Source organism: Myxine glutinosa, chromosome 9 (genome assembly GCF_964187855.1).
Source record: "Myxine glutinosa chromosome 9, kmMyxGlut1.1, whole genome shotgun sequence".
Classification (NCBI taxonomy): domain Eukaryota; kingdom Metazoa; phylum Chordata; class Myxini; order Myxiniformes; family Myxinidae; genus Myxine; species Myxine glutinosa.
The window spans coordinates 15,182,612-15,207,671 of NC_136269.1; the positions used below are offsets into that span (position 1 = coordinate 15,182,612).

The window sequence follows — 25,060 nt, forward strand, 5'->3', positions numbered from 1 at the left end:
CGACTCCTCTCCGGCCTTTCTCCCCCAGCTCTCTCTGTGCTCTGTCCCCCAAATATTCCTACAGGTCGCACAAGATCTGCCAGCAACCCTCTTATGGTTAAACTGCCAAAATCTAGGCTCTCTGCTCACCTTCACTCTTTCATTCCTCTTTTCTCCCACCTCCGGAACAAACTCTCCCACTCCCTTCAATCCCACTCCTCCCTCCAGGTCTTTAAAACAGCTGTTCACCACCATCTCTTATGTTCCCCCATCCAAAACCTTGATCTTTTCTTCACCCGCTAATTCACCCCAGATCCACTTTTTTGAAATTCCAACTCCTTTCCTGGAAGTCCTTGCAGTGTCCTTGTGTTTTATACCTCTCACACCCCCCACCCACCTTCCCATGCCTCCCCCCCCCCCCCAAGCCCTATCCCTCCCACAGTTCTCTCGATGTCCCGCTCTCAAATGTTGTGTTTGTGTCCTTCCCCCTCTCTCCCCATCTTGTCTACTGTTCCCCTTATTATATGTTTTGTATCTGTTTGACTTTGTGTGATTAATGTTAGCTCTTTCACGAGCCTTGATCTTGTATACAAAAAAAAACCAAAAAAAAAAACCTAACTATCTGAGGTCAAAAAAAAGGTCAACTCAAGGTCAAAAATCTGGTATCACCAATTTTCATTTGAAAAATCATCAATTTTCATCCCATTAATTTGAAAATTAAAGAGCAATTACATAGTACCTCTCTGAATTTGGAAACCAATTGTTTTTGAGGTCAAAAGGTAAATTTAAGGTCAAACTTCTAGTATAAATTTCCATCTGAAAAATCATCAATTTTCATCTGAAAAATCATCAATTTTCATCCCATTAATTTGAAAATTAAAGAGCAATTACATAGTACCTCTCTGAATTGGGAAACCAATTATTTTTGAGGTCAAAAGGTAAACTCAAGGTCAAACTTTTGGTATCATCAATTTTCATCTGAAAAATCATCAATTTTCATCTGAAAAATCATCAATTTTCATCTGAAAAATCATCAATTTTCATCCAATTCATTTGGAAATTAAACAGCAATTACAGAGTACCTCACTGAATTGGGAAACCAATTATTTTTGAGGTCAAAAGGTAAACTCAAGGTCAAACTTCTAGTATAAATTTCCATCTGAAAAATCATCAATTTTAATCCAATTGACCTGAGCTTTGATAAGATGTTCTATTTTAATCTTAATGAAATGGAAAATTTGATGTATCCATGGCAACTTTCTTTGGGGAAAGGTACATTTTGCAAGTATCGTGCTCTGCATGACATCTTCTTGTTTGTTTGTCTGTCTTGTTTGTCTCTGTCTGTCTGTTTATCTACCTGTCTGTTTGTTTGTCTCTGTCTGTCTGTTTATCTGCCTGTCTGTCTGTCTTTTTATTTGTCTGTCCATCTGTCTGTCCTTTTGCTTGTTTTGTTTGTCTGTTTGTTTGTTTGTCTGCCTGTTTACTTGTCCGTTTATTTTTTGTCTGTCTGATTTTCTGTTTGTTTGTTTGTCTGCACAGAACATGCGCATGCGTTTCTCTGCATTGTTGGTCCGATTGACAATAAATTTTCACCATCGGAGCGCCTCCTCATGTATAATTTTTAATGATAATTATGACGTCATAGGATACGTGATAGGGCACCACCTTGGAAAAAGCGAAAACCTTTGCACCTCTATATCTCCGAAACTGCTCCATGGAAAAAATTGAAACATGGCTCATTGTCAAGTACTCCCAATGAGGAACAACATAATATATTCATTATGATGTCATAATTAGACAAGTAGAACGCTTCGTCCGACGAGTTTGACAATTTCTGGAGCGTGATCTACACAATTATGGGAGAATTAAATTGATGACGTCATGGGCCACATTTTTCGACAGCCAAATTTGTGTCCAATTAATCTCACTTTACTTGAGTTCTGTGTGATAATCCTATTCCTACCATTTAGTTCATCTGGTTGATCACCGATGCATCCTTTTCAGCGCAGGGAATTTACCTGGGATATCGGCATGCAACAACCTGCTCTTTTATTTCGTCCAGACAAAGACTAGCAAGCGCTCCACCGGTGCAATATACATTTTATAGTGGCCTTTTGTGGCCTCAAAATGACCTTTGGTGACCAAACATGAAACCTTGCCCGGAATTTGAACCACTAACACCCAAATTTTGGGGCCTACAGGTGCTATGGTTCGGCCGTGAAAGAGTAACGTACAAACAAATGCACAAACACTTGAAAATATTGACAAGATATCGTTGGAGCTTTACCATGTACAACTCAAATTCTATCAGATGTAGGAGCGGAGTTCGGTACAAATGGGACAACCGACTTTATGACTTCATCCGAAGGGCTGCGTACTTCGAGATGCGGCGCCCCCTGCTGGCGCTGCATGGTAACTGCTTTCTTTGCGTTTCATCTCATCCGTGGGTCGAATCCAGAGCAGCAGCTCAATGGCGAGCTTCCTGTCAGCTTGGCTATCTCTCTGAAGTTATGAGAAAAGCTCTTCTTCCCAACGCCATTCCCACAGAGGGATAGCTCGGTGCTGCAAATCTAATTAAAAAACAAATTGGATATACAAATAAAACCATTTCGTACAAACATGGCATTGTTGTCATGCTCGCACTAAACATTGGCAGTTTTATTGCACCTGGGTTGTTAAAATTCACGAGACTTTTAAATTATTTATTATTGCGAAAGAACCAAAGCACAAAATCCTTGGGGGGACAATAAGGAGGAAATGAATCACAATGTGATGCTTTTAAAGTGCTGTGCAATCCTTTTGTTGTTGCCTTTGTCTAACCTCGCACCACCTCCTCCACAATGAACCAGTAAGTTCAACCACCATAACATCGTGCGGTGTGTCGGGGTAAGCCTCAAGACACTTCCTCGATTCATCCTGCTCGAGCTGATGGCGGGAGGGGACATGAAGAGCTTCCTGCGCGAAGCTCGACCTCGGATTGTGAGTGGAGAACATATGTCACGTGGCATGTCATGTGGCATGTCACGTGCCTTGGTTTAATCACACAAATTTATAATACAGTATGAACAATGTCCATATTTCTTTAGTTATCGTGGATAATGTGAAAAGTCAATGCATTTAGGATTGAAGAGTGAGCCCTGCATGAGATGGTAAGCAAGCTGCTGCTTGGGGTAAGGGCCGGCTCGACGAGGACCATAGAAAACTAAATTAAAACACATATTGGCCACAATCAGATAGCTGGGATGGAACTAGGCCGTACAGGTAGCAACAAGGAAGCAAAGTGGCAACTCGGAGCAGCAGTATGGGGAAAAGCATACACTGTGGCACATTCGCCCGCCACTTATGAAGTCAATCACCCACCCTCGCTCGTGCTCGTGTAGGTTCATTTTTGCTCACTTATACTCACTCACTTCACTGGGGTGTCAGTCTCATCCCACAGTAAGGATTCTTAAAATGTAGATAATTGTCATCTCATTTACATATCATTAAAAGGGGAAAAAAAGTCTTTCCGAGACTGGAAAAATTCCTTCAACCCCAAATTCAACACCTCAAACCTGAGCTCTTAATCATTAACACTTAATTCGTATCACTTCATCCTTATTACTTAATTCTTATCACTTAAATCTTATCACTTTATTATTATAACATAGTCCTTAACCCTTTGAGTACGGATGAAGTCCAGTGCCGCAACCCGCGAAAAAGTTTTGTGTACGGATGACGTCACTACACGTCATCGACGATACCTATAAATAGATCGTCAGAACGTGGTTGTATTCCCGTAATGCCAAATTAATCCCGTACCGGAGATATTTTTATCCCCCAAAAAATCCCATACTCAAAGGGTTGACAAGTGATCCTTATCACTTAATTATTATAAATGAATCCATGACACTTAATCCTTATCACTTAATTATTATCACTTAATTATTATAACTTAATTACCATAACTTAATCCTTCACACTTAATCCTTATCACTTAATTATCATAACTTAAAACTTCACACGTAATCCTTATCACTTAATTATTATAACTTAATCCTTCACACTTAATCCTTATCACTTAATTATTATAACTTAATCCTTCACACTTAATCCTTATACCTTAATTATTATAACTTAATCCTTCACAATTAATCCTTATCACTTAATTATTATAACTTAAACCTTCATACTTAATCCTTATCCCTTAATTATTATAACTTAATCCTTCACAATTATTCCTTATCCCTTAATTATTACAACTTAATCCTTCACAATTAATCCTTATCACTTAATTATTATAACTTAAACCTTCATACTTAATCCTTATCCCTTAATTATTATAACTTAATCCTTCACAATTAATCCTTATCACTTAATTATTATAACTTAAACCTTCATACTTAATCCTTATCCCTTAATTATTATAACTTAATCCTTCACAATTAATCCTTATCCCTTAATTATTATAACTTAATCCTTCACAATTAATCCTTATCACTTAATTATTATAACTTAAACCTTCATACTTAATCCTTATCCCTTCATTATTATAACTTAATCCTTCACAATTAATCCTTATCACTTAATTATTATAACTTAAACCTTCATACTTAATCCTTATCCCTTAATTATTATAACTTAATCCTTCACAATTAATCCTTATCCCTTAATTATTATAACTTAATCCTTCACAATTAATCCTTATCACTTAATTATTATAACTTAAACCTTCATACTTAATCCTTATCCCTTAATTATTATAACTTAATCCTTCACACTTAATCCTTATCCCTTAATTATTATAACTTAATCCTTCACACTTAATCCTCTCACTTAATTATTATAACTTAATCCTTCACACTTAATAATTATAACTTAATCCTTCACACTTAATCCTTACCCTTAATTATTATAACTTAATCCTTATCACTTAATTATTATAACTTAATCCTTCACAGTTAATCCTTATCCCTTAATTATTATAACTTAATCCTTCACACTTAATCCTTATCCCTTAATTATTATAACTTAATCCTTCACACTTAATCCTCTCACTTAATTATTATAACTTAATCCTTCACACTTAATAATTATAACTTAATCCTTCACACTTAATCCTCTCACTTAATTATTATAACTTAATCCTTATCACTTAATTATTATAACTTAATCCTTCACAGTTAATCCTTATCACTTAATTATTATAACTTAATCCTTATCCCTTAATTATTATAACTTAATCATTATCACTTAATTATTATAACTTAATCCTTTACACTTAATCCTTATCCCTTAATTATTATAACTTAATCCTTATCACTTAATTATTATAACTTAATCCTTATCACTTAATTATTATAACTTAATCCTTTACACTTAATCCTTATCACTTAATTATTATAACTTAATCCTTTACACTTAATCCTTATCCCTTAATTATTATAACTTAATCCTTTACACTTAATCCTTATCCCTTAATTATTATAACTTAATCCTTATCACTTAATTATTATAACTTCATCCTTCACACTTAATCCTTATCCCTTAATTATTATAACTTAATCCTTTACACTTAATCCTTATCCCTTAATTATTATAACTTAATCCTTTACACTTAATCCTTATCCCTTAATTATTATAACTTAATCCTTCACAGTTAATCCTTATCACTAAATTATGATAACTTAATCCTTATCCCTTAATTATTATAACTTAATCCTTATCACTTAATTATTATAACTTAATCCTTTACACTTAATCCTTATCCCTTAATTATTATAACTTAATTATAACACTTAATTATTATAACTTAATCCTTCACACTTAATCCTTATCCCTTAATTATTATAACTTAATCCTTTACACTTAATCCTTATCCCTTAATTATTATAACTTAATCCTTTACACTTAATCCTTATCCCTTAATTATTATAACTTAATCCTTCACAGTTAATCCTTATCACTAAATTATTATAACTTAATCCTTATCCCTTAATTATTATAACTTAATCCTTATCACTTAATTATTATAACTTAATCCTTTACACTTAATCCTTATCCCTTAATTATTATAACTTAATCCTTATCCCTTAATTATTATAACTTAATCCTTATCACTTAATTATTATAACTTAATCCTTATCCCTTAATTATTATAACTTAATCCTTCACACTTAATCCTTATCCCTTAATTATTATAACTTAATCCTTCACAGTTAATCCTTATCACTTAATTATTATAACTTAATCCTTATCCCTTAATTATTATAACTTAATCCTTATCACTTAATTATTATAACTTAATCCTTTACACTTAATCCTTATCCCTTAATTATTATAACTTAATCCTTATCACTTAATTATTATAACTTAATCCTTATCACTTAATTATTATAACTTAATCCTTTACACTTAATCCTTATCCCTTAATTATTATAACTTAATCCTTATCACTTAATTATTATAACTTAATCCTTCACAGTTAATCCTTATCCCTTAATTATTATAACTTAATCCTTCACACTTAATCCTTATCCCTTAATTATTATAACTTAATCCTTCACACTTAATCCTCTCACTTAATTATTATAACTTAATCCTTCACACTTAATAATTATAACTTAATCCTTCACACTTAATCCTCTCACTTAATTATTATAACTTAATCCTTATCACTTAATTATTATAACTTAATCCTTCACAGTTAATCCTTATCACTTAATTATTATAACTTAATCCTTATCCCTTAATTATTATAACTTAATCCTTCACACTTAATAATTATAACTTAATCCTTCACACTTAATCCTCTCACTTAATTATTATAACTTAATCCTTATCACTTAATTATTATAACTTAATCCTTCACAGTTAATCCTTATCACTTAATTATTATAACTTAATCCTTATCCCTTAATTATTATAACTTAATCATTATCACTTAATTATTATAACTTAATCCTTTACACTTAATCCTTATCCCTTAATTATTATAACTTAATCCTTATCACTTAATTATTATAACTTAATCCTTATCACTGAATTATTATAACTTAATCCTTTACACTTAATCCTTATCACTTAATTATTATAACTTAATCCTTTACACTTAATCCTTATCCCTTAATTATTATAACTTAATCCTTATCACTTAATTATTATAACTTAATCCTTATCACTTAATTATTATAACTTAATCCTTTACACTTAATCCTTATCCCTTAATTATTATAACTTAATCCTTCACAATTAATCCTTATCACTTAATTATTATAACTTAAACCTTCATACTTAATCCTTATCCCTTAATTATTATAACTTAATCCTTCACAATTATTCCTTATCCCTTAATTATTACAACTTAATCCTTCACAATTAATCCTTATCACTTAATTATTATAACTTAAACCTTCACACTTAATCCTTATCCCTTAATTATTATAACTTAATCCTTTACACTTAATCCTTATCCCTTAATTATTATAACTTAATCCTTTACACTTAATCCTTATCCCTTAATTATTATAACTTAATCCTTCACAGTTAATCCTTATCACTTAATTATTATAACTTAATCCTTATCCTTTAATTATTATAACTTAATCCTTATCACTTAATTATTATAACTTAATCCTTTACACTTAATCCTTATCCCTTAATTATTATAACTTAATCCTTATCCCTTAATTATTATAACTTAATCCTTATCACTTAATTATTATAACTTAATCCTTATCACTTAATTATTATAACTTAATCCTTCACACTTAATCCTTATCCCTTAATTAGTATAACTTAATCCTTCACACTTAATCGTTATCCCTTAATTATTATAACTTAATCCTTCACAGTTAATCCTTATCACTTAATTATTATAACTTAATCCTTATCACTTAATTATTATAACTTAATCCTTTACACTTAATCCTTATCCCTTAATTATTATAACTTAATCCTTCTCACTTAATTATTATAACTTAATCCTTATCACTTAATTATTATAACTTAATCCTTTACACTTAATCCTTCATAGTTAATCCTTATCACTTAATTATTATAACTTAATCCTTGTCACTTAATTATTATAACTTAATCCTTTACACTTAATCCTTCATAGTTAATCCTTATCACTTAATTATTATAACTTAATCCTTATCACTTAATTATTATAACTTAATCCTTATCACTTAATTATTATAACTTAATCCTAATCACTTAATTATTATAACTTAATCCTTTACACTTAATCCTTCATAGTTAATCCTTATCACTTAATTATTATAACTTAATCCTTATCACTTAATTATTATAACTTAATCCTTATCACTTAATTATTATAACTTAATCCTTTACACTTAATCCTTATCCCTTAATTATTATAACTTAATCCTTATCACTTAATTATTATAACTTAATCCTTATCACTTAATTATTATGTACATAGGGGATCGCATCAATTCAATTACTATTGATAAATCTCTTTCTTTCATCAAAAGCTCCTGATGCATTCTTATTTATCGTTTTGGAATATAGGTGATGGGAGTACCTCCTTCTACTAATCATCTTTCTATGGACTTCCTTTTGCTTCTTCTTGCCACCCCTCCCATTGCTGCCCCTGCATCCTTGGATGCCACCCCTCCCATTGCTGCCACCCCTCCCATTGCTGCCACTGCATCCTTGGATGCCACCCCTCCCATTGCTGCCACCCCTCCCATTGCTGGCACTGCATCCTTGGATGCCACCCCTCCCATTGCTGCCACCCCTCCCATTGCTGGCACTGCATCCTTGGATGCCACCCCTCCCATTGCTGCCATGCCTCCCATTGCTGCCACCCCTCCCAATGCTGCCACCCCTTCCATTGCTGCCACGCCTCCCATTGCTGCCACGCCTCCCATTGCTGCCACCCCTCCCATTGCTGCCACTGCATCCTTGGATGCCACCCCTCCCATTGCTGCCCCTGCATCCTTGGATGCCACCCCTCCCATTGCTGCCACGCCTCCCATTGCTGCCACCCCTCCCATTGCTGCCACCCCTCCCATTGCTGCCCCTGCATCCTTGGATGCCACCCCTCCCATTGCTGCCACCCCTCCCATTGCTGGCACTGCATCCTTGGATGCCACCCCTCCCATTGCTGCCACCCCTCCCATTGCTGGCACTGCATCCTTGGATGCCACCCCTCCCATTGCTGCCATGCCTCCCATTGCTGCCACCCCTCCCATTGCTGCCACCCCTTCCATTGCTGCCACGCCTCCCATTGCTGCCACGCCTCCCATTGCTGCCACCCCACCCATTGCTGCCACTGCATCCTTGGATGCCACCCCTCCCATTGCTGCCACCCCTCCCATTGCTGCCACACCTCCCATTGCTGCCACGCCTCCCATTGCTGCCACCCCTCCCATTGCTGGCACTGCATCCTTGGATGCCACCCCTCCCATTGCTGGCACCCCTCCCATTGCTGGCACCCCTCCCATTGCTGGCACTGCATCCTTGGATGCCACCCCTCCCATTGCTGCCACGCCTCCCATTGCTGCCACCCCTCCCATTGCTGCCACCCCTCCCATTGCTGCCACCCCTCCCATTGGTGCCCCTGCATCCTTGGATGCCACCCCTCCCATTGCTGCCACCCCTCCCATTGCTGCCACTGCATCCTTGGATGCCACCCCTGTCATTGCTGCCACCCCTCCCATTGCTGGCACTGCATCCTTGGATGCCACCCCTCCCATTGCTGCCACCCCTCCCATTGCTGGCACTGCATCCTTGGATGCCACCCCTCCCATTGCTGCCATGCCTCCCATTGCTGCCACCCCTCCCATTGCTGCCACCCCTTCCATTGCTGCCACGCCTCCCATTGCTGCCACGCCTCCCATTGCTGCCACGCCTCCCATTGCTGCCACCCCTCCCATTGCTGCCACTGCATCCTTGGATGCCACCCCTCCCATTGCTGCCACACCTCCCATTGCTGCCACGCCTCCCATTGCTGCCACCCCACCCATTGCTGGCACTGCATCCTTGGATGCCACCCCTCCCATTGCTGGCACCCCTCCCATTGCTGGCACTGCATCCTTGGATGCCACCCCTCCCATTGCTGCCACACCTCCCATTGCTGCCACGCCTCCCATTGCTGCCACCCCACCCATTGCTGGCACTGCATCCTTGGATGCCACCCCTCCCATTGCTGCCACCCCTCCCATTGCTTGCTGTCACTGCTCCCTCTCACTGCCACACCTCCCATTGCTTGCTGCCACTGCTCCCTCTCACTGCCACACCTTCCATTGCTTGCTGCCACTGCTCCCTCTCACTGCCACACCTCCCATTGCTTGCTGCCACTGCTCCCTCTCACTGCCACACCTCCCATTGCTTGCTGCCACTGCTCCCTCTCACTGCCACACCTCCCATTGCTTGCTGCCACTGCTCCCTCTCACTGCCACACCTCCCATTGCTTGCTGCCACTGCTCCCTCTCACTGCGACACCTCCCATTGCTTGCTACCACTGCATCCTTGGATGCCACCCCTCCCATTGCTGGCACCCCTCCCATTGCTGGCACCCCTCCCATTGCTGGCACTGCATCCTTGGATGCCACCCCTCCCATTGCTGCCACGCCTCCCATTGCTGCCACCCCTCCCATTGCTGCCACCCCTCCCATTGCTGCCACCCCTCCCATTGGTGCCCCTGCATCCTTGGATGCCACCCCTCCCATTGCTGCCACCCCTCCCATTGCTGCCACTGCATCCTTGGATGCCACCCCTGTCATTGCTGCCACCCCTCCCATTGCTGGCACTGCATCCTTGGATGCCACCCCTCCCATTGCTGCCACCCCTCCCATTGCTGGCACTGCATCCTTGGATGCCACCCCTCCCATTGCTGCCATGCCTCCCATTGCTGCCACCCCTCCCATTGCTGCCACCCCTTCCATTGCTGCCACGCCTCCCATTGCTGCCACGCCTCCCATTGCTGCCACGCCTCCCATTGCTGCCACCCCTCCCATTGCTGCCACTGCATCCTTGGATGCCACCCCTCCCATTGCTGCCACACCTCCCATTGCTGCCACGCCTCCCATTGCTGCCACCCCACCCATTGCTGGCACTGCATCCTTGGATGCCACCCCTCCCATTGCTGGCACCCCTCCCATTGCTGGCACTGCATCCTTGGATGCCACCCCTCCCATTGCTGCCACACCTCCCATTGCTGCCACGCCTCCCATTGCTGCCACCCCACCCATTGCTGGCACTGCATCCTTGGATGCCACCCCTCCCATTGCTGCCACCCCTCCCATTGCTTGCTGTCACTGCTCCCTCTCACTGCCACACCTCCCATTGCTTGCTGCCACTGCTCCCTCTCACTGCCACACCTTCCATTGCTTGCTGCCACTGCTCCCTCTCACTGCCACACCTCCCATTGCTTGCTGCCACTGCTCCCTCTCACTGCCACACCTCCCATTGCTTGCTGCCACTGCTCCCTCTCACTGCCACACCTCCCATTGCTTGCTGCCACTGCTCCCTCTCACTGCCACACCTCCCATTGCTTGCTGCCACTGCTCCCTCTCACTGCGACACCTCCCATTGCTTGCTACCACTGCATCCTTGGATGCCACCCCTCCTATTGCTGCCACCCCTCCCAATGCTGCCACCCCTCCCATTGCTGGTACTGCATCCTTGGATGCCACCCCTCCTATTGCTGCCACCCCTCCCATTGCTGCCACCCCTCCCATTGCTGGCACTGCATCCTTGGATGCCACCCCTCCTATTGCTGCCACGCCTCCCATTGCTGCCACCCCTCCCATTGCTGGCACTGCATCATTGGATGCCACCCCTCCCATTTCTGCCACCCCTCCCATTGCTGCCACCCCTCCCATTGCTTGCTGCCACTGCTCCCTCTCACTGCCACACGTCCCATTGCTGCCGCAACCCCGTCTCATTCTCAGGGACATACCTCCAGCCTGACAATGCTCGATCTGCTGACGATGGCCAAGGACATCACACAAGGCTGTCGGTACCTGGAGGAAAACCATTTCATCCACAGGTGTGAACAGGATGAACATCCGAGTATAGACACACCACCTTCATGCCCAAAATCTAATAGTAAAACACGTCAAGCCTTAAATACATTTCCTTTATGTAAAAAAACCAAACATATATATACGGTATATAAATTCCTGTGCTTAAAGTATTTATAGTTTATTTCCTCTTTTTAGCGGAGTTATTGCTCCGTTTATTCTAGAAAAGTCAGGAATCCTTCATTGCGATCCACATTTGATTTACATTCGGTTTGGATCTTTATGTTTTGTAAAATACTGCCTTATCCATTCAGACAATGTTGTACATATTAACATCCATTTCTATCTCCTATCTGCATGATGGACACCAAAAGGTGTCCAAGCTGTCTCTGCCAGTAAAATACCAGTTGCCATACATATTGCTCCTTCGGGCACATCTGCAGCTTCAGTGAGTTACTCGTTACGGGCAAATTGGCAGTGACACAGTGGGATTTAAAACGTTCAAACGTACGTGTTACTGGAGGTGAGATCCAGGCTGTTACGGTGAGGGCGAGGGCGAAGAGGGAGGGCCTAACTGGCTTTACAAAGTCAGTCTCAAACGGTGGTCTGTACACCGACAATCTTGTGCACAGGTATATCGTCATGGAGGAGTTGAACTTTCATCAACATTCCTCAACGTTTTGCCTTGATGACCTGCCAGAATGTTTGCAGGTGACCGGTGGAATATTCTCCTTGCTTGTAGGTTGTTCGGCATATAGTCCATCAGCAGGACCTTCCAGAAATCCCAGAGAATTGAGGTCATGTCCTCTGTGGCCGAGAGCTGGGTGTGAATTGTACTGGGTGACGGAATTGGAATCCATGCTTCTTTTGCTTGAATTCCAATTTCGTTCCAGGATCGCAGTGGTGAAGCCACATTTCATCACCAGTTAATAGAGGTGAGATAAGGTGAGCTGGATCTGACTTGGAAAGTTTGAGGAGCCCAGTTCAGCAGTTAGAACTCTCATTTGTTCGACCCACATTCGATCGTATGACAGAGGATTGATGGGAAAAAGATGTAAACTACGCGCTAATAACCTTGAGATGCCGTTATAATGACAGTATGGCTTTGGAGGTAATTTGTTTTGACCGCTTCTTACTTTCTTTGAACTATAGAGTGGAAAGTTTTACAACCCGAATTTCCTAAACGTCTCTAAGTGCAAGTGCATCTGCCATATCACATTTAGTTTTTATATCAAACTAGCAGCACTGCTGGGAAACGTGGGTCCTTCCGACCACCCCTTTCCTCTCTCTTCCCATCCCTTCCCCTCCCTCCATACTGCCACCCCACCCCTTTCCTCTCTCTTCCCATCCCTTCCTCTCCCTCCATACTGCCACCCCACCCCTTTCCTCTCTCTTCCCATCCCTTCCCCTCCCTCCAGACTCCCACTCCACCCCTTCTCCTCTCTCTTCCCACCCCTCCCACTCCTTCTGGACTCCCACCTCACCCTTTCTTCTCATTCCTCCCACCTCCTCCAATCCCACTCCCTCCCTGCATACTCCTACCCCACCCCTTACCCTCCCTCGTCCCACCCCTTCCACTCCCTCCAGACTTCCACCATTTCCCCTCCCTCAGAATCTCACCCTTCCCCTCCCTCCGGACTTTCAACATTTCCCCTCCCTCAGAGTCTCGCCTCTTCCCCTGCCTCCGGACTTCCATTTCCCCTCCCTCAGAATCTCGCCTCTTCCCCTCCCTCCAGACTTCCACCATTTCCCCTCCCTCAGAGTCTCGCCTCTTCCCCTCCCTCCGAATCCCTACCACTTCCCCTCGCTCTGGACTGGACTCCAACCCTTTCCCCTCCCTCTGAATTCCCACCTCATTCCATCCCTCCTGCCACCCATCCAACCCCTTTCCCTCCCCTTCTCTCTTCTCCTCCCATCCCACCCTTTCCCCTCCCTCTGCGTTCACACCCCTTTCCCTCCCGACTTCCAGATCACCCCTTCCCCTCCCTTCTGACTTCCACACCACCCCTTCCCATCCCTCCTCCCCTCGCACACCACCCCTTCCCCTCGCTCCTCCCCTCCCACACCACCCCCTTCCCCTCCCTACTCCCCTCCCACACCACCCCTTCCCCTCCCTCATCCCCTCCCACACCAACCCATCCCCTCCCTCCTCCCCTCCCACACCACCCCCTTCCCCTCCCTCCTCCCCTCCCACACCACCCCCTTCCCCTCCCACACCACCCCCTTCCCCTCCCTACTCCCCTCCCACACCACCCCTTCTCCTCCCTCCTCCCCTCCCACACCACCCCTTCTCCTCCCTCCTCCCCTCCCACACCACCCCTTCCCCTCCCTCCTCCCAGCCCAGCCTTTCCCCTTCCTCCGGATTCCCACCCCTTTCCCTCCCTCCCGACTTGCACGCCACCCCTTCCCCTCCCTTCTCCCCTCCCACACCACCTCTTCCCCTCCCACCTCTTCCCCTGCCTCCTCCCATCTCCCCGCGTATCTCGGGTGTTTATAGGTTATGAATTGTGAGACAATTACTGTTTTAAAACCCCTATTAAGGTGTGTCATAGTAACAAAAAAAAAAGTGATCCCATAAAGTTTTGTGACGATTAACCTTAAGGGCTCAGATAAGGCAGCCATTAACAAGCAGCTTGAAGAGCGCTCGCCAAGTGGCTTAAGCACTCAAGCAAGCACTCCAAAGAAACAGTTGTAAGGAATGGCTGATCGTGTGTTTGTAAGATATTGAGTTATAAGCGACACGGCACAACAGACAGAAAGTAACTGCGATTAACATGTGATTAACATGTGACGCGGCTTTGTGTGGAGACTGGCGGTTGGGTTTCTGGGACATTGGAGAGAAAGGCGTGGCTTAGCTAAACGGCGTGGCTTATGACGCTGGGGGGGATGAGGGAATGCGTGTTGCGTGGCCTGTAGAATGGGCGGTGCTTATGACGCTGGGAGAGAGGGAAGGCGTGGCCTGTAGAATGGGCGGTGCTTATGACACTGGAGGAGAAGAGGGAAGACGTGGCCTGCAGAATGGGCGGTGCTAATGACGCTGGGGGAGAGGAGGGAAGGCGTGGCCTGCAGAATGGGCGGTGCTTATGACGCTGGGGGAGAGGAGGGAAGGCGTGGCCTGCAGAATGGACACCCACAGTGGTGCTTATGCCATGTGGTGGTGCTTATGACCCACACCACACCCATGTGGTGCTTATGATCCACAGACACAAACTGATATATATATATATATATATATATACATATATATATACATACATATATAAATAAAATATAGTTGTGCATTATGACTTTGCCAATATATTTGGCTTACATATCCTGGTCGTGATCTGTTGGCAGAGATATTGCTGCAAGGAACTGCCTGTTGACATCCAAGGGGACCGGGCGTGTTGCCAAGATCGGAGATTTTGGGATGGCAAGAGACATTTACAGGTAAGGTTGTCTATTATCCCTGATCACTGTATGCCATATAAATATACCTGTTTCACCTTCCCATTTGAGCACATAGCTCAAGATGCTGAGATGCGGCCTTCAAATCCAATTTACTGGGTTGATCTCCATCTGTAAAACATGTCAAGGCACAATGTTACATTTTAATATCCTGGTCTGATGTAGGATGTTTCAACCAAGACCCAACATTAAGGTTAAACACTGGTTATGATGAAGTCCTAAATGACTATTTTATGCCTTTTGCACCGAATCACTCATAAATATTATGTGTGTAATGTCGCACTTTCAGCCATTCAATGTTAAACGATGACACATCGAAGCATATAAACAGGATATCGTTTCCAACATGTGACTTGCATCCCTTCAGGACGAGCTATTACCGCAAAGGTGGCAGAGCGATGCTACCTGTGAAGTGGATGCCTCCAGAAGCTTTCATGGAGGGCGTTTTTACATCTAAAACTGACACCTGGTAAGACCTGCAGTGGTGTAGATCACGGTTTTCTCCTGTTAATGCCTTCTGCAATGGAAGAGGCCTATCAGCTGGTGCGTCTGCTATGCACACACAACACACAAAGATTTGGTTATACAGACTTGGCATTTAATATGGAATGTTTTTTTTGTGGGGGTGAACTTACTTTTCAAGATGACTTAGAACCAAAAGTTCATTGGAATTATGTTGAAATTATTCTAGATTTTGTTAATGTGACCTTTAAAAGAAACAAAAACCACATTTGACATTTTGAAGTAAATAAATTGATCCTTGAAAGTGATGTAAACTGATATCAAACTCAATTCATGGACAGTACTGTGTTAAACCTCTGTACGTTTTCCAGAAGTATCTCTTTATTTTGCACATTAGCCAAAAAATTTTTCAACAAAAACAAAAGTGAAATTATGACTGGGATTACGGACAGTAAAATTACAGTTCAGTACTTCGTGTAACCCCCACGGGCATTCAGGAGAGCATGTACACGTCGAGGCATGCTGTTCACGAGATTTGCCAAGGTTTGGACAGGAATCGCTTGCCATGCAGTGAAAATAGCCTTCTGCAATTGACACACAGAGGTCGGCTGCTGGTCCAAGTGGTCGATTTGACGCGTTAAATCTGCCCACAAGTTCTCTATCGGATTCATATCCGGGACATGGCAGGCTACTCCATATGCTCGACACCACGGTCAGCAAGAAAATGTTGGATCATGCGAGCACGATGAGGCCGTGCATTGTCATCTTGGAAGACAAAGTTTCCTTGAAAGGCTGCACGAGCAAATGGAAGCAATGTTTTTTCCAGAATGGCCCTGTACTTGAACTGGTTCAGGTTTCCATTCAGAACAACCAGGTCAGTTTTGCCCCCTGCATGAAAAGCAGCCCAAACGGTCACCCCACCATCTCCAGCTTGGACTCTTGGCACAATACAATCTTCGTTGTAGGCTTCATGCACTTGTCTGCGCACTCGGTTGCGGCCATCTTGACGATAGACCAGAAATCTAGACTCGTCACTGAAGGTCACGTGATTCCAGTTTCCTGGCTGCCATTGACGGTGCTCTCTGGCCCACTGCAATCGACGCTGGCGGTGTTGTCTGGTCAGGCGTGACTTTCTCAGGGGATGCCTGGCACGATAGCCTGCTTGAACCAGTCGTTGGTTGACTAGCCTTCTGGATACAGGCACATTTGTCAGTTGCTGCCACTCAGCCCGAAGCCGATTAGCTGACTTGGTACGGCCATTGCAGACTAACCGGTGCAGCTGGTGATCATCTCTCCTTGTGGTTCTGCGGGGACGTCCTGACCTCGGTATTGGAGTAGGGACACCCCTCTGAGCATTTCGTTTCAGGATCTTTGACACCTGACCTTGAGTGATGCCATACTGCCGAGCAATAGCACGCTGTTTCATGCCAGAATTTCGTAAAGCCACCACTCCATGACAAACAGCATTGTCGAGTTGACGGACCATCTCCAGAGGAAGCGGCAATAACTTTTGTAGACGTGCAGCAGTTGTTTTCCACTAATACAGAACGCAACAACCCTTATATACACGATTGTGAAGCCAATCGTCAAATGTACCTGTCCTTACATTTTGTCACGCCACCTGTGATATAATCCTGTTATTGACTTCTTGCTGCGAAAGACAATCAGTGACATGGTTCTTTTAACAAAGAAATCACCGAAGCGTAAAATAAACTCACCAGATTGATATACTGAGTTCAGAAAGTAAACCCAAGTCATGAAAAAAAAATATTCCATATTAAATGCCAAGTCTGTATTTGGTTATTCACCATGATGAGCATACTTTTTATCAATACTCACACCAGGGTCGGAATGAAAGGTAAGGAATCTGTGTGTGATGGACAATCGCGCATAACATGGTCATGTAATGTAGGGAATCGGGCTTTGTACTGCAGTGCTTCCAAATCAGCAGCAATTGATGCATTTGTGGTTTACATGTGAAATCTATTATAATACAAGGAAGGGTGTGTGTGTCTCTGCCATAACTCTAAAACCATGAAACCGAGCACCCCCAAACTTTGCCTGCATACTAAGGGAACTCCAAAGGAGTGCATGAATGCAAACTGGCTGTTTGGATAAATTTAAACACCTTTTTGAAGAGAAATAACGGCTTACCTTCATGAAAGACGTTATCCTTGGTCAGCTGAATATAACCTCACATAGGTCATAGCCGCCATTTTGTTTCGGCCTATTTAAACATGCCTTGCCTTGGAAACACGATCTACTCTTGTGGACTAATTAAAGGATTTAATCAAAATCTATGTACGGGTTTGAGAATCAGATCTTCAGGACGAAATAAATGCTCAAATCTGGAGTGAAATCTGACAATTTAAGAAATCAGTGATTCTTATAACTCAGTGTATATATTTATTTAAGAAAGCCTGTCATCCCTCATTCTGCTCTGTCGTCTTAATTCATACCTCCACAGGATAGGGTGTCACTCTACTGGGACCTGCGATACTTGTAGGAAACCCAAAGATTTGAACCATCTGTTTTTAAAATTCCCTCCATATGACGGACCCAGATTGAGTCGATTTCAAAGTATTAAAGAAGTGGGGATTGGTGTATCGGATCTGTCGAACATTTTTGGCCATTTAAACCAGAAGCATTCCCAACTCTACAAGGTGGTTCTGTGATTTTTAAAAGAGGGTGGGAAATGCACATAGTATTATGGATTAAATGAAGGCTTCGTCAGTGACAGCTGTTATGTCTGGGCTCTTCATGCTTATTGGTAATGGAACACCCATGCTCCGTCCTCCTGCTCTGCCAATTCCTCCTGCTGCTCCCTCTCACCATCCTCCTGTTCCCTGCTCACCCCTCCTCCTGCTACTCACCTCCACACCTGCTTCCCGCACACCCCTCAAACTGCTCCCCGCTCACTTCTCCTCCTCCCAACTCACCCTCTCCCCTCCTGATCCCGACTCACTCCCTTTTCTACTCCTCCGTCCACGTCCTCTTGCGCTCCCCCATCTTTCTGCTCCCCTCCCCGCTCACCCTTCCTCCTGATCCCCAGTCATTCCTCCTCCTGATCCCCACTCATCTCTGTGCCTACTCACCTCTCACTCCCCTCATACTCCCTGCTCACCTCTCTTCCTGCTCCCCGCTCACCCCTCCACCTACTCCCCCACTCACCCCTCCACCCCCAATTCCCACTCACCGTCCCCCCCAATCCCCAATCCCCACTTAACCCCCTCCTGCTTCATGCTGCTCTCACTCCTCCCCATCCCCCTGCTCCGTCTTGCGTCCCCCTGCTCCATCCTATCCCTTCCTCCTGCGCCCCACCCCCTGTCCTCCTGTTTCCCTCTCCTTGTCCTCCCACCCTTCTCCTCCCCTCCTGTCCTCTCACCCCCTCCTCCTCTACCTCCCCCCTCAACCCCCTCCAATATTCCCGTCAGCAAAGTGATCCCGTGTTGCCTGGAAACGCGAGGTACCTTTGCTAGTTAAGCAATACACCATCACGTGATAACTCTATTTCACTTGAACCTCATGATTTGGGCACTGGGGTTGCCACAACACATGCACAACTTCGTATACTTTCGGATTATAAAGTATGGCGACAGACGACAATGATGCGATACGATGTGTGCATCATGTTGGTGTATTGATAAGTTTTGCCTGAATTTAATTTTTCTCCACAAAGCCGGTGATTTTAAAGGCCTTTGGACTTGGTGGACAATTTGCAAGTTTTACTTTTCAATCCAAGAGCAGTGTAAAGACTTTACTAAAGAGTCATTTAGAGATTATAAACATAAAATAAAAATTACATAATTTTGACATCCCCATCCCCGTCCCCCTCACCCACCCACAGTCTCCATAAACCCCCAAAATAAATAGTTGCCTCTTTGTGGTCTATTCCAGGCTCCACATATGTCCGCTCCACCATGTTCCAGGCCGGTGTGTATCTGCTCCACCAGAAACTCCCAGGAGGGCATATTCTATCTCAGAACACACAGTCCATGTTTGTCCTTAAATAAAGCCACTCTGTAGCTGAAACATTGGACTTTCTTCACCCTTGTCCTTTCTAAGAGAATACAAATTTGGTTGTGCCTTCGTTTTTTCCATTCTGCGGTTATGGATTCTCCCAACTACAACGTTTGAAGTCCACAGTGCATACTTTCACAAAGACGGGATTTCTGTATGTTCGATAAATAGGTGATTGGGTTCAGATTCCAGATGAAGAACCATGGTCATTTTGATTAGGTGGGCTTATCCTAAAAGCACTACACGGTCCCATTTTTACCGAAGGTTGACGGAGCTTATGTTTTCATCCCTGTCTGTCTGTGAGCAGGATATCTCAAAAAGGTTATGGACGGATTCAGACAAAACTTGGTGGACAGGTTGGGTGTGTGACAAGGACGAATTTATTTGACTTTGGTGAAGATCTGAATCCAGATCTGGCCTATCAGTGGATACAAACATAAACTGTTCAAGGTGAATGTATACACTCTCCGGAGTGAAGTTCTAGTTATATCATTTGATTAAGTGGAAATGATAGAATGTGCACGGTGCTCCCTCCATTCCTACTTATTTGGGCTGGCAGGGTAGTTTAAGCTTTGCGGTGCGTACTCACCTTTGTGTTTTGTGTCTGGGTTCCACTCCCAAACAAATCATTCCATTGTCCGGTTCGGGGTTGCTCCACATGTCGGTCTGTTCCATCCCCAACAAAGGTATGTGCTTTCTTCTCTGAAGCTACACACACAATTTTGATGAAACTTGACCACAATCTTCATCACCCGTGATGTACTAAAGTTTGTACACGGCATTAAAAAAAATCAGGTGTTTGATCCACAAAATAGGTCATTACTTTCTTCTCTGTTACATATTTTGAACATCATCCACACCTGTCAGTGGTTCCCTGGTTCTACCTGGTGAGCTCGGGGGGCAATGCCCCTTTTTTTTTCGTACGGCCTTGGCCTTGTCAGATAGCCGGAGCGAACGTACCAATTGTCTAGGTGTTGGTACCTCTCTCACCAGCCATGGCGCTTCAGCGAAGGATTTCTGTGACTCATGGGACTGACTCAATCTGTGAGTCTTCCACCTGGATTTCTGCCGATGGCAAATCCTCTTTTCTGGATTTGGTGATTGACCAACTTCCCCTCCAATGTATCTTGCTTGTTCCAAAGTGGATATTCATTCAGACTGGGAATTCTTCCACAGAAACCGTTTTTCTTTCTCTTTCTTTCTTTCTTTGTCTCTCTGTCTCTGTCTCTGTCTCTCTCTCTCTCTCTCTCTCTCTGTCTCTCTGTCTCCCTCTCTCTCTCTCTGTCTCTCTGTCTCTCTGTCTCCCTCTCTCTCTCGCCTCTGCTGGACATTGGTGAGTCGTGTGTGGGTGTGGCATTATGGCAGCTGTGCATGTTGAGCTGTGAGTTCTCTGTCGTGTTGGTTGGTTTTCCTATCCCCCATTTCGCTCCCTTGTGTCCTTGTTTATGCTTGTAAAGTTTCCCCTGTGTGTCCTTTCATTGTTGAGACAAGAGAGAGGGGGAGAGCGCACACGGTAGGTGGTGTTCGGTTGCCTCTTTTCGAACCTCCGGGTTTGAGGCCTGGCCTCGATTTTGCCGTGTTTTCCTAGTCCAGGCAGCGGTGTTTCACTGCTTTAAACGGTTCTTGGACCTAGTCCATTAGTTTTGGTTTTACCTCCACTTGCCGGTGTTGCTTGTGGTTGGTATCGTTTTGTTGATTTCTCACCTTTTATTTATTTAATTTACGTTCGCTATGGCAAACGATTGTTTGAGGAATAGCATGTACGAGTCGCTCACTCGCAAGCCTGGGCTGGTGTGCGACCCTCCGAGTGAGGTAAAGATGGTGCAAGTGCTTCTCGCAATCGGAAAAAGCGTCGGCTCGCATAATATCCAAGCAGCCTCTCGAATGAACAAGAAGGTTGTTGTGTTTGTATCGGAGGTGCACATGGTGAACTCCGTTGTGGAGCAAGGCCTTCTCATAGAACCCGACCTGTTTCTCGTGGTTTCCCCATTAGATACACCTGCGGTGAAGGTCAATGTGTCTAATGTCCCTCCCTTTGTTAAAGGTGAGGACTTGTGTGCTCAATTGAGCAAGTTCGGTACGATTGTATCAAAAGTGACAATGGTGCCCGATACACTCGGCAAGGGGTGAATTTCGACACGTGATGACTTTTAAAAGGGTCGTTTACATGATATTGCCCGAAAATGTGCAAAAGCTCAATGTAGTTTTGCATGCAAAGATTAATGGCCAAACTTATAGAATGTATGCCTCCACGGACGTCATGACGTGCTATGTGTGTGGAGCTTACGGACACGTAGAGAGTTCCTGTCCCGGTTTGGTGAGATCATTAGAAAATCGAGACCAGGTGATTGCAGATTCTCCTCCCTCCCCACCTAATGGGGCGGATGATGTTGTAGACTCCTCCCCACGACCTAATGGTGATCAGGAAACAGTTGACTCCTCCCCCTCACCGACTGAGATACGTGGAATGGGAGACCCCTCCCCACAACCAATGGGTGAACGGGAAACAGTAGACCACTCCTCCCTACCTGCTGGTGTGACAAAAGTGGTTGATCCCTCTCCTACTGTACAGGACTGTACGGATGACAATATGGAAGGGTTCGTAACAGTGGCTCGTAAAAAAGGACATAAACGTTCATGTCCCGTCGTGAAGGATGCAAGCACAGTGCAAAGTAAGGTACTTGTTGTGTCAAATGTGTCGCCGAGCTTGCAAGATGGAGCTTGTGTAGAGAATCCCTGTTTGGGATTGCAAACTGAACCGGAACCGGGTTTAAGTCGAAGCAATTCGTTTGCACCACTTGCCGAACTGTTTGAGGGTTCTGAGTGTGATATAGACATCGAGAATCCTCGCGCATCTCAGGAGGACACAAGTGGTGATATTGATAACCCTGATGTCTTACATGACATTAATGTAATGGTCACAGAGGTGGGCGCAGGGATGACCAGGTGTAATGATAAAACAGATAAGTCAGACAGCCCCTCAGAAGAAACCTGTAAGCCTACACGTTTCGAACAAAATAAAAGAGATGATAAGAAGGAAGCTGCATGCGACGATGAGCAGCTAAACAGGAATGAAAACGATATCCATGTTTCTGATCCTGGGGAGATTTGTGCCTCAGAAATAAGTTTGCATCAGGAAGAGAATGACAAAGATGATGCGTTTGATTTTGATGAACCCTACTCTACCCCGTCAGGTAGTGGGTTTTGTGCCCAAGAGGATGAGGATGGGGACACTGTAGTTACAGAAGATACAATTAAAAAATTCCTCGATGAATCCTTCAGGAAAAGGAATGTCAGAATTCAGGATTATTTCCCAAACCTACATGCTTTTCTAAAAACTACTAGAAACATGATTCGTGAACCCCAGCAAGTTGGGATCTCAGAACCTCAATTTCAGCGGTTGAGGAAGTGTGCCACTAAGGCAGGAAAAGAACTCCAAGAGGAGGAAAATTAATAAAGAATAAATGAAGGTAACGTCTCTCAACATAAACGGAGGCCGCAGCTGTATGCGGCGTCTGGAGGTGTTACAACTATTTGAGAAAGAAAAGAGTGATATTTTCATGTTACAAGAGACACACGTCAACCAATCTTGTGAAGATTTGAAGATTTGTGAAGAAGAGTGGCACAGAATGTTTAAAGGGTGCCATGTTTTCTCCAGTGTGGTTGAAGAAGCTAAAGCGGGGGTGGCAATAATCTTGCATCCTCGCCTTCGTCCATCCGAGATTCACTATAGAGAGATTTGTAAGGGTTTCTTGATGGTGGTGGATTTTATTAGCAGCAATCAAAAGGTTAGCATTATTAATGTGTATTGCCCCAGTGACAGCGCTGAAAGGGCTCGATTTCTTCCAAAATTAGCGGATTGTTTAAGCACTGTTGATTTGACTTGTTTAATTTGTATGGGGGGAGACTATAATTGCACACTCAACCCTCGACTGGACAGGAACACTCCTGAGCCACATCCACCCAGTGCAAAGTCTTTGGCACAACTTGTGAAAAATACAAACTTAGAGATGTATGGCGATTACAAAATCCAAACACCCGTCAATATACATGGGTGTGCTGTGCAAAAAACTAGTTAACCATGGGTCGACTGGACAGATTGTATGTGAACCAAGGAATGGTGAATCTGGTTAAGAGAACATGAATAACACCATCTGGCTTTTCTGATCACCATATGATTGCAATGGATTGTATGTTACCCTATCATTGCTGTAAGAGTGTACACTGGACTTTCAATGTGAAATTGTTACAAGATGAACATTTTAAAAATGCCTTCGGACTGGTATGGGAAGGATTAGAGAAGAAAAAGTGTTCTTATGTCAATATGCGACAGTGGTGGGACTGTACCAAGTCACAAATTCGGATTTTCTGCCAACAATATTACTCGTATGCCACCAGTAATACGTCTGGGTTGATAAGTGCTCCAAAAGCAGATGTACTTAAATATGAACAAGAAGCTGGAACATCTTGGGGAAGTAACCAATATCAGCAGCTGATAGAAAAAAAGACCCTGCTGGCCGAACTGGTCAAAGAACGTGCGGCGGGAGCAATGATTCACCTGCGGATGAACAGAATACACCTCGAGACTCCAAACAAAGATTTCTTCAAAATGCAGAAGGCTGCCAACACTTCTCAGCAGATTCAGAGTCTATGCTTTTCCGACGGTGTCCTGACTTGCCAGAGTGACATTAAACATTCACTGCAAGAGTTTTACTCAATCTTGTTTATTCCAAAAACGGTGGATAAAACGACAGCAAATGAGATGATTGAACTTCTCCCATCTCTTTCTGAAGAGCAGCAACTCCAACTGGAATGTGACATTTCTCTGGAGGAGCTCACATCAGCAGTGAAACAACTCGAAGACGGCAAGGCCCCGGAATTGACGGACTTCCTGCTGAATTTTACAACGTTTTTTGGAATGTTCTGGGTCTTGCTTCAATTGAGATTTTTCACGAGAGCCTAAATCAGGGGGAATTGCCCCTGTGCTGCAGAAGAGCTGTCTTATGTATTCTTCCCAAGAAAGGGGATTTGCAGCGGATTACAAACTGGCGACCTGTGTCATTGTTAAATACTGACTATAAGATTGTGTCAAAAATGCTTGCAATGCGTCTTCTTAAAAAGGTCATCTCTTTCTTAGTTGGGAATGACCAAACATATTGCATACCTGAACGATCCAT

The 25,060-nt window shown here is 43.5% G+C and overlaps 2 protein-coding genes across 2 annotated transcripts in view; one reads left to right on the forward strand and one right to left on the reverse strand.

Moving 5' to 3' along the window:
* The window catches only part of LOC144893586 (uncharacterized), an 896,812-nt gene that overhangs the window by 590,315 nt on the left and 281,437 nt on the right, over nucleotides 1-25,060 (reverse strand). The window lies entirely within an intron of this gene.
* The window catches only part of LOC137416992 (ALK tyrosine kinase receptor), a 114,713-nt gene that overhangs the window by 67,057 nt on the left and 22,596 nt on the right, over nucleotides 1-25,060 (forward strand). The window contains exons 15-18 of the mRNA XM_078785070.1: nucleotides 2,829-2,958; nucleotides 11,883-11,980; nucleotides 15,291-15,383; nucleotides 15,769-15,870. Coding sequence (XP_078641196.1) covers nucleotides 2,829-2,958; nucleotides 11,883-11,980; nucleotides 15,291-15,383; nucleotides 15,769-15,870 — 423 coding nt within the window. The remainder of the gene's footprint in view (nucleotides 1-2,828; nucleotides 2,959-11,882; nucleotides 11,981-15,290; nucleotides 15,384-15,768; nucleotides 15,871-25,060) is intronic.